The sequence below is a fragment of the Helianthus annuus genome, chromosome 8, assembly GCF_002127325.2.
Source record: "Helianthus annuus cultivar XRQ/B chromosome 8, HanXRQr2.0-SUNRISE, whole genome shotgun sequence".
NCBI classification, from domain to species: Eukaryota; Viridiplantae; Streptophyta; class Magnoliopsida; order Asterales; family Asteraceae; genus Helianthus; species Helianthus annuus.
Window position 1 is genome coordinate 103,988,541 of NC_035440.2, and position 11,544 is coordinate 104,000,084.

The window sequence follows — 11,544 nt, forward strand, 5'->3', positions numbered from 1 at the left end:
CTAATCAATGGGCGAAACAGTAGTCTCGATAAATAAAGCTCCTTTCGGATCACTATAGTTGTCAACATGTTAGAGGTATTTCAAAACTTTATTGCTCAAATCAAATTCAACCATATCTCCCCAACTTCAACCTTAAATACTTAAAGTTTATAGTATAAAAAATACAAAAATATACAATTTATTAATCTTTTGTAAACAAAATAACATTGCATTCAAGCATGTTCCTTCTCCAAAAAAACAATATTTTAGCACAACAGTCGTTTCAATCCCCTTCAACCTCCACAAAACACTATTTTAACCCAACAGTAGTTTTAAACCACCGTTTTAACCAAACAGCGGTTTCAACCACAGTTTTCTCCACAACACTCTGCTTTATCCCAACAGTAGTTCCAAACATCTGTTTTCATTCATCTGTTGACCAAAGTCAACAGATGTATCAACCACTGTTTTATTTTCAAACATCTGTTCACAATAACAGAACTTTGATAATTTAAACAGACCTTTGCCAATATTACAAGCTTTTACATTCTCAAACCTAAATATTTGTTTAGTTAATTTAAATAACAAACGTGGTTAATAATTTTAACACAACTAATTATATAAAAACTACAAGTGTCAAATAGAGGTAACTATATAATAAACAAAGTTCATAACAGCAAACAACATTCAATAAAATACATCATACTAATTCCTAATCAATGGGCGAAACAACATACAAAGTTCATCCATCTGTTGACCAAAGTCAACAGATGTATCAACCACTGTTTTATTTTCAAACATCTGTTCACAATAACAGAACCTGATCATTTAAACAGACCTTTATCAATATTACAAGCTTTTACACTCTCAAACCTAAATATTCATTTAGTTAATTTAAATAACAAACATGGTTAATAATTTTAACACAACTAATTATATAATAACTACAAGTGTCAAACAAAGGTAACTATATAATAAACAAAGTTCAAAACAGCAAACAACAATCAATAGAATACAACATACTAATTCCTAATCAATGGGCAAAACAGCATACAAAGTTCATCCGTCTGTTGACCAAAGTCAACAGATGTATCAACCACTGTTTTATTTTCAAACATCTGTTTCCAATAACAGAGCTTTGATCATTTAAACAGACCTTTGCCAATATTACAAGCTTTTACACTCTCAAACCTAAATATTCATTTAGTTAATTTAAAAAACAAACATGGATAATAATTTTAACACAACCAATTATATAAAAACTACAAGTGTCAAACAGAGGTAACTATATAATAAACAAAGTTCAAAACAACAAACAACAAACAACAATCAATAGAATACAGCATACTAGTTCCTAATCAATGGGCGAAACAGCATTCATTTAGTCATCCATCTGTTGACCAAAGTCAACAGATGTATCAACCACTGTTTTATTTTCAAACATCTGTTCACAATAACAGAGCTTTGATCATTTAAACAGACTTTTGCCAATATTACAAACTTTTACACTCTCAAACATAAATATTCATTTACTTAATTTAAATAACAACATGGTTAATAATTTTAACACAACTAATTTTATAAAAACTACAAGTGTCAAAACAACAAACAACATTCAATAAAATACAACATACTAATTCCTAATCAATGGGTGAAACAGTAGTCTCGATAAGTAAAGCTCCTTTCGGACCATTGTAGTTGTCAACATGTTGGAGGTATTTCAGAAGTTCGTTACTCAGATCAACTTCAACCATATCCCCCCAGATGCTTGTTATCAGCCACTTGTTGTTTTCAATTATATTAGTCCTTCGACGCCTATCTACATAATCAACTACACGAGGATTATTGAAAACAAACACCTTCATCCAGCCTTCTTCTTCATATATGAGCAAATCAGCAGTTAGCTCAGCAGACTTTCTAATAACAATCAAATGCAGCCTCTATGCAATGGTCAAAAAATGCCCTTGGCAAGGATTGACTACATTACTCTCTGGAAAACAAAGCATTCTGAAAGTCTCACTCAGAACATCAAAAGCAACGATGCTCCTCTCACCAAGTGGATACCAATAATTTGAAACCATAAAATATATGGTTTTATCAGCATAAACTCCTGTAGACCATGAATAACCACTTGAACCATAATTGTTTACGCTACCGAAATTTATTGTTCTCCATGACTCACAACGTCGTGAGTAAACACGAGCAGTAGCTACATTACGGTAACATCTGGTGTTCAACACTTTCAGATCATTGAATTGATCAAAATAAATTCCACCAGTATCGGAGTTTCGATCATGATTGTAATTGAAGTAGTCATCAGACAAAACCTTATATCGCCTGGTAGTTGGATTCCAAAGAATCAGCTCACAGCAAATCCCTTCATTGCAAACTAATAACAAACCATTAAACGACGATAGAATACGTAAGAAGCTAGGGTGGACATTGTTAGGAAAACTTAAGGTTTTGCTTCTAACAACATCCAAATTACCAACAACTACGTCGTCAACGACAATTGACGTGTCTTTAAAGGAGAGTAGTTTCTTTTGTAGTGAATCTCCACTTCGGAGAGCATGCATCATCTGAAATCCATGACTTGACAGTTCCCTATAAAATTTTTTGGAAAGACATTTCAAACGACCAATATCTTCTGCAGAGAGCCTTGTGAAAATTTCGTTAACAATCACTTGAAACCCAATGTTTTCCATTTTGCAGTGAACCAATGCGTCTTTGAAAGTAAAATAAATTGTAATGATATTGATAAACAAAAAATTTTTGAAGATGATTGAGTAGATGGATGAAAACGGTAATGATAAAAACCTCTGCCCAATGTATTTTATATACCCAATGAAGGCGGTTATAACTAAATACATTGTCAGACGAAAGAATATGATGCGACACTCGTTAGGCTTTTAATGCATTTCCATGGGAAAAATATAAAATTAAACACGTTATTATAATTACAATTAACCTCTTCATTTACCATAAGACACCTTTACCATAAGACAGAACTGAGTGAGTGACGTGCATTAATTGCAAAGTACATATCCCCAGGCATTTTGAATTTGAAATTACCGGCAATTTCAAAACCACTGCTAAGGTATATGTTTGCCAAAGGAAACATCTGCTAAGTTATACTTTCTTGGCGATGGGAAGTAGTTTGCCCTCTTGAATGTGGGTCAGACCTTTGACATTTGAATATAGAGCACTGGTTGGAAATTAAATGTATTTTAACTCAGATAAAAAATCTCAGATAAAAAATCGCTTCATTTGCAATAATCATTTAGTCATAACTCAGATAAAAAATCTATTCATTTAAAGACGAACAATACAAATATATTGCGAACATCTGTTAGCCAACAACAGATATTGCCAACTGTAGCAAGTCAGACAACCGTTAGATTAGCAGAAGATCATCACTAAACAAATGTTCTCTTTGGGCAGACTTTACCTTTGACAGAGAGTTAAAGTAACAGATGCCTCAGTATTTACAATTGAGAGGAGGAAATTCTTCGAAAAGCTCTATTAGGCAACAACAGATGTTGCCAACGGTAGCAAGTCAAACAACCGTTAAATCAGCAGATGATGATTTAGAGCAGATGTTCTCTTTTGGCGAACTTTAACTTTGACAGATCTATACACTAACAGAAATTGATACAACATCAACATAATCTAATTAAACTCAGAGACAATTTCACTTCTACATCAAAAGTACCGATCTGCAATAATCAGATGATATTAAAAATTACATAATAATACTAATTCAGCTTAAAATTAGTAAAAATAAAATGCTCCACAAACATTATGAAGATTAAAAGATCAACAATTACATCGAGTACTGAACAACGAAACTTTAAAATCTAACAATAACACCAAGAAATTTACGAATCTAACAGCAAAAATTTAGTGCCTTTAGCTTAAACTCCATCGAGTACCGAACTTCTCAATGTATATCTTCGACAATCGCCATGAACTCCAAGGAAGTACTGAATGCATCACCATCAGGTTTCTGGAAACCTGGTCTCTCGTGAACAGACCTGGATGCAGTACATGAAAACACTTCTTCAGCTGTTGAAGAGTAGCCCTATCCTCATATACTTAATCCTTAACTTGCTTCATAAAGAGCTACTTTAAACCAAACTTTATGCTTCTTTTAATACAAAAAAAGGCAGGAAAGAATATTACTCTAGTAAGATAAAATCTTATCTTACAGCAGTAGAAGATCCTTTCTTGCGTTTAGTAGGAACTAATGTGGGTTCTACATCATCATCATCATCATCTGCCAAAAGTCATATATAATCATCATTTAGTCATAAGTAAAAATTATTTTAAATGTACATTTAATAATCTTTCTTTGTGTTTAATTTAACTTTATGCTTCTTTTAATAGAAACCTATAATAACCCGCAGATGATTGTATGAATTTCAAACAACTGTGATTAGACTGAAATATAAAGCGAGAATTAGAGTATATCACTTCAAAATTAAAAAATAAAAATTTCAAAATTAGAGTAGCAAAAAAAACATACTTTAAACGATGTTGGAACAATGATGCTGGAAATAACCATAGACCAATCATCATCATCATCATCATCTGCTCAGATCATTCACAATCATCATTTAGTCATAACCCAGATAAAAAAACTTTAGTAAAAATAAAAAACAAAAACAAACATAATCATATATATCACATTACCATCATCAAGGCAAACCACATATCCCCAAAATTTGTTCTGAAAGTGGGTCAGAGAGAGCTTCCGTTTTCTCTTATCCTTTATGAACAAATGTCGAGTATTGAGAAGAAGGGATTTGAGGGAGAGATACATTAGAAATGTGGTTTGAAAATACAAAAGAAGAGAACACGAGAATGTAAATATGAAGAGTGAAATGAGAATATAAATCGATTTATATAAGAAGATGATTGACAGAAGTGAGTGGGTGACATGAATTAATTAAAAATTACATATCCCCATGCATTTTGAATTTCAAATTACCCGCAATTTCAAAACATCTGCTAACGTATACGTTTGCCAAAGGAACCATCTACTACTTTCTTATAGATGGGTAGTGCTTTGCCATTTGGAATGTGGGCCAGACCTTTAACATTTGAATACACAAGGCAGTGCTTTGTAATTAAATTAAATGTATTTTAAAGTGATTTATATATTCAGGTTTATGATATAAAACTGACATAAGAAAAGCCTTGTTGAACAGCCTCTCCAGCTGACACATCAGCTTTTCTTATGTCACTCAGATTTCTCCTTTTATACTATAGATAGATAATACGTGGTAAACACGGTTTATAAATTTAAAAGTAAACAACGTTGTATTTTTTACTTAAAATATAATAGTTAAAAAGACGACTTTGACGTGTTGTGTTTTACCAAGGAAGGATCCACTAAAAAGTGGATTTTGCCTAAGTAGCCTAAGAAAGATTGTGATAATGACATGTGACACTCCTAATAAGTAGGAATAAAGGGCATTTTGGTTCTTATAAATATGAGTGAAGATGACATTTGGCACCCATTTTATTTTTTAAAAATACAACAGAAAAATCTAGTACAAAAAAATCTAGCATAAAAATGTAGTACAGAAAAATATAGCACAAAAAATCTAGTACACAAAATATAGCACGAAAAAATTCAGCAAAAAAATGTAGTACAAAAAAATCCAGCACAAAAAATTGAGAAAAAAAAAATTAAGACAAAAAAATTCAGTATAAAAAATTTAGCACAAAAATATAGTACAAAAATCCAGCACAAAAAAATGTTATACAACATAGAAATACAATACATTTAGTGGGTTTTTAGTCTTCATATTTTATATAGCAATATGGTAGTCAAATTAAAGATAAAAAAACGTTCAATTTTACAGTGAAATTTTTATAAAAAATAATGCCGTATAAAAAAAGTTATGAACGTTTAAAAAATGGGGGTGGAATATGCATGTGCCTTGCATGTGGAGAGAGAAAGTCCATAAATAAGATTTTTCCAAGATACCCTTACACTCCTATTTTCTCCTAAACTTTCATCTTAACCGTTGATTTGAAAAATGAATGGTTAAGATTTCTTCTCATCCCACCTAGGCAAAATAAACTTTTTATTTGATCTTATCCTGTGTTTTACCATTGGTTTTTCATTATAGCTATATGTTTAGGCCATCCGTACTCATAAGGCCCATTTGTGGGCGTTATACTAGGGGTGTTCATCGAATCGAATTTCGAATTTTCGAATTATTCGAATCAAATTGTTCGAATAATTTTTATTTTTCCTTGAATTCGTATTCGATTCGAATTCGATTAAAACCTACCGAATTCGATTCGAATTCGTATTCGAATAAAAAACCTAATTCGTATTCGATTCGTATTAGCTTAAAAATTCAAATTCGAATCGAATTCGAATAAATTCGGTTTAATTCAGATTCTTTAAAAACATGTAAAAAACTTTCAAAATGAAACATAAATTTTAAAGCAGTCATAAAGCATGATATTACATTAAAAAGTTCCAAATAAAGTACCACAAGTCTAAAATTCAAAACGAGAAGTCGGGAATAACCACTCCACATTACAAGTTAATATTTTTACGCTTAGAAATCTATTGATAGATTTGTTACTTAGGTTTTAGTTATGGGTCATGTAGTGCGTTTGGTAATGGGTAATTTTAATACTTGGAAAAAAAAATTGAAAATAATTTATAGTATAGCCTAATAAAAGTTATATATGTATTATATATAAAAATAATAAATAAGAATCTATAATTTTTATTCGAATTTCGAATCGAATCGAATTTGAAATTATAAATTCGTATTCGATTTACTTGACTCGAATTGAATCGAATTCGAATTCTTATAATCGAAACGAATTCTTGATAATCGAATCGAATTTAAACGAATTTCGAATTTTTCGAATTCGAAACTAATTGTGCACACCCCTACGTTATACGACATGTGGCACGTAAAAATAAAGTTTAAGCAAATTTGTAAATCTATTTGGAAGCATCTCTTCGAACTATTGTCAAATTTCTATTAAGACTTTAAGAGTATAACAAGTGATTAACAACTTTAAAATTAAAATAAGGTATACAACCTTAAATGTATAATGTTATATCATATATTATATTATACTGTGTGACTAATCGATCTAGTTGAAGACGTAAATGTGTGTCTTAATTATGTAGATATTTTTTTTCCAGATTTAACCATGAAGAAAAGTAAAATAGAAGTTTTTTTTTGTTTATTATTGATAAAAGATACATACGTTGTTTAGTGGGCTTTTGGTGAGAATAAATGGCGTCAAGAGCAAGGAACATGTCCCCTAAGATGCTTTATTTGCAATTTGTTTCCAAAAAATAAAATGAGAGTTTTGTTTATTTAATTATGTGTAGATCGGCCTCTGCCAGACCTCGTGGGTCATTCTTTAATCACGGACAAATACAAACCATAATTTTCTATTGAGGTAAATGTTTAATGTGGTTTTAGTTATTTTTCAGTTTAATTCAAAGGTTTCATTTTTCGTCTTTGGTCTAAAAAGGTTTCACCATTGCCATTTTAGTCCACTAGGTCAACTTCATCCATTTTTTCTCTTAACAATAAGGGTAATTTGATCATTTTATATATAATTTTGTTAACTAGAAGGGTAATTCAGCCATATAAAATGACTGAATTACCCTTCTCGTTAACAAAAATAACGGATGAAGTTAATCCAGTGGACTAAAATGACAACAGTGAAATCTTTTTGGACACATAGACGAAAAATGTAACATTTTGACTAAACTGACAAAATTGATCAAACCACAGAGACTAAAATGACATTTAACTCTTTTCTATTAATACTTAAAAAAACAATTATTTTATGGTGCACTGATAGCCCTATGACCTTTCAGTGTATAAGTCATCAGTTCGAGTCTCGCCTGAAATGAAGTTGTTCCAGGTTGAGCTAGGGCTTTTACCACGACATGCATTCGAGCGGTGGGTTTCTTTTTTCTAGAATGGTGGTGGGCCAGGTCATCAGCATCGTCTGCATTCGCGGGCATTGGTGGCCTTTTGTCTTTGGATTTACCAGAATAATTAAGCTTTTGTTGGTCATTAAAAATCATGTGTTCATGAATACATGTAACAAGTGAAAATCAAATGAACTTGTTGCACGCTCATCGTAATTTTCATCAACAACCAAACTTGCATTTTGATTTCATTGAGAGGATCTTCCATAGCTAGCTTGACTTGATTATAGTATTGATAAGATTAGGGTTTCCATATTTGTATAGATATTCATAATTGATTAATAATATCAATACCTTAGGATTCATTTTCATATATTGCCATAATAATCAAATTGGAACACATTATGAGGATATCTCAATGTTTCATTACAAACCGCCCAAATCGTGGTGATCTCCATGTTCAACAAAAATCATAGGGTATCATTGGATGTATCGGTAAGCATATATGAGGATATCTCCATGTATATATGAGGATATCTCCATGTTTCTCAACAAGGCGCACAAATCGTGGTGATCATCATGTTCAATTGAAATTGGATGGTACCATTGGATGTGTCACTACGCGGATATACCTCGAACGTTATTTCATTGGTTGTGTGACACAACCCTTTATAAGGTAAGTTTATAACTTTGCCTGCATAACTTGTTGAAAATAAGTAAAATTTAAAGTATTCATTTAGGTATAAGAAAATTACCACATATAGTGCCAACAAAATTGAATCCAAATATTTTGGATCCATAATAAATGATTAAAATTGTAAATGATTAAGTAATGAAGTAATGTGGTTCATATGGGTGTACTTGACAAGATGGGCCTACTTAGTTCCAAAGCTACATACAGAAGTAGCATGAAAGGAGGAAAAGGATTAAAACTAAAAGGGAGAAAGAAAGTGATGGGGATGGGGAAGAGAGAAGGTGGTGGTCAGTCCTTAAAGAGAAAATATACATAAAAACATCAAGTATCATCAAAGGAAGAGACAAACACATCTACTTCTACAACCCAAATTCTCACTTTTTCCCTTTTTTATTATTTTTTATTAGGAAGAAATTTTTTATTAGGAAGAAAGGAAAAGAAGAGAAAGAAGAAAAACTGTTTTACCTTCAATTTCCTTTTAAAGAGGATGAAAAGAAAAACTAAAAAAGTTAGCATGGTTTTCTTTCTATTTCTTTCTTTAAATGAAACTTGGGAATACAACATATTTTATTTTGATTTTTTTCCTTTCTTAAATGAAACTCTGTAACACAAAATATTTTTACTTTCTTTCTATTTCCTTTCCTTTCATTAGTGAATTCTGGAACACGATGTTAACTCCGATGATTTTACTATTGGAACTAACCACCCACCTCTAATAATAGTTTCATTAGTTACATTGAGAATTTTCACTCTTAACTTCAATTACTATTGGAACCATGGTTATAAAAGTCCCGTCTAGGCTCCGAGTACTCACTACAAGGTAGGCTGTCGAGACACGAGCATGGTTGTAAAAGTCCCGCCTAGGATCCGAGTACTCTCCGAGTACTCACTACAAGGTAGGCTGCCGAGGCACGAGTACTGTTCTTCCAGGCCAATTACTCCCCGAGTAATCTCCGCCTAAGCCGAGTACTTCCCGAGTACTCTCGAATCCGACTAGGATGCGCCTAGCGACTTTTGCAACCATGGACACGAGTACTGTTCGCTTAGGCCGATTACTCCCCGAGTAATCTCCGCCTTAGCCGAGTACTCTCAAATCCAACTAATGGGCGTCTAGCAACTTTTGCAACCAAAATTGGAACTAACCACCGACCTCTAATAATAGTTTCATTAGTTACATTGAAAAAAAAGGGTTAGTGTTTTTTTTCAACTCCAAATTACCATTTTTTTCATAATTTATCATATAACTTTATAAAAAGTACAAGAATAAATAGAAAAAAAAATAAGAATATGTTTTTTTCTATCTCTAAATTCTATATTACTTGATAAATTTTTATACATGTCAAATATGCCATCTTTCAACTATGGAATTTTGTTAAGACTGTTCAATCTAAAACCAAATGAAAACCGATTTTTAACAAAAACCTAGAACAAGACTTATTGTAAATTATAGGTATACCAGGTTAATCTTTTTAACTTGAGAACGACATCCATCATTAATATTTTATGTTATGTCGTGTAAAGTAGAGATGCTAATAAAACTTGTTAATTATAGCATTTCTATTTGTTATCTTGAAATATAACCTTCTGATTGTATTATTTATAAAAAAAAAAGTAAATAGAATATTATAATTTAATTGTATTAATATACAAAAAAAGTTACATAAATCAAAAGTTGTGTATTACATCACTTTAACTTATGCTTTAAAATTATTGATTTGAATCTATATCTATCTATACTATATAATAAAAGAAACCAATTTTGGGACACTTGTCATTATATTAGCATGTGTATTATTTAGTTTAATTAATCTCTTCTAATTAATTATAGATAACCCTTCTATTAAATATTATTTACTTTAATCTCTTATAGATAATTATTATTTAGTTTAATTTTAATTTAAACTTTTCTAGAAAAAAAATCATAATTATTTACGTGGCAAATTCGATTACCAGGAACTTATATTTTAGTTAATTTTGGTTATATTAGATTTTAGTTATTTTTGATCTTTAGGTTATTAAATTGATGGATTTGACTTCCAATTTTGTCTTATTTTAGTTAATGTTTATCTTTAGGGTCATGCTTTTTTTTTTATTTTTTTTACTAATTTTGACTTATAAGAACGTAACCAAGCTGAACAACTTAGAACTTAGATTTTAACTAATTTTGATCAATCGTAACATATATTATTGTATAGTATGGAATTGTATACGATGTTATCATGATGGTTTAAAATTTATCGAAACCAAGTGTTGGACACGTGTCATTCATTGAAGTTATCCTCGGATCTATACTTAACTTATATTAATTAAATAAACAAATAATAAATTAATATTAAATCTTATCGTACTTTAATAAAATATTATCCTGAAAATTGTTAATTTAATATAGTTTTAAAACAAATACATCTCTTTCCTACTTATCTTATATTAAATATAAATAATAAATTAAGGGTAAATTACTTTTTGAGTCCCTGTGTTTTAGAGGTTTTAACCACTTGAGTCCAAAATCAAAATGTTTAACGCCCTGAGTCCCTATAAGCACTTTTCTTAACCATTTGAGTCCAATTTTCTAACTCTGTTAGAATTATTTTGTTAAAATTTGTTAAATGACCAAATTACCCTTACCTAATATTTCTCTCTCTCTATCATATCACAAAGTAGCAGATAAGGTGCAGAATCGAAGCAGTGGTTCGTCTCTTTGATTAACACTCAGCTTTCAATCCAATTTCTATTATCTCATAACATATCCCCACCGCACAAACAACCACTGCACATCCACCATCCGCACCATCATCACCACCACCATCCCACCATGAGCACCATTATCCCTACCGCACACACAGAACCACCACCGCACATCCACCAAATCAAACCAAAAAGCACAAATTCACATCAAATCGAACTTATCTAGGTCCAAATCAAACAAAAAACAACTAAA

At 31.1% G+C, this 11,544-nt stretch overlaps 1 protein-coding gene across 1 annotated transcript; it reads right to left on the reverse strand.

The window, feature by feature from the left end:
• Positions 1 to 1,919: 1,919 nt before the first annotated feature.
• Positions 1,920 to 2,684, reverse strand: LOC110870433. The gene has a single exon (XM_022119615.1). The coding sequence runs from the start codon at positions 2,682 to 2,684 to the stop codon at positions 1,920 to 1,922; it is 765 nt and encodes a 254-aa protein (XP_021975307.1).
• Positions 2,685 to 11,544: the final 8,860 nt, after the last annotated feature.

What these genes read in the sequence shown, in the direction of transcription:
- LOC110870433 (XM_022119615.1), bottom strand. Translation starts at nt 2,684, where the DNA reads ATGGAAAACATTGGGTTTCAAGTGATTGTTAACGAAATTTTCACAAGG.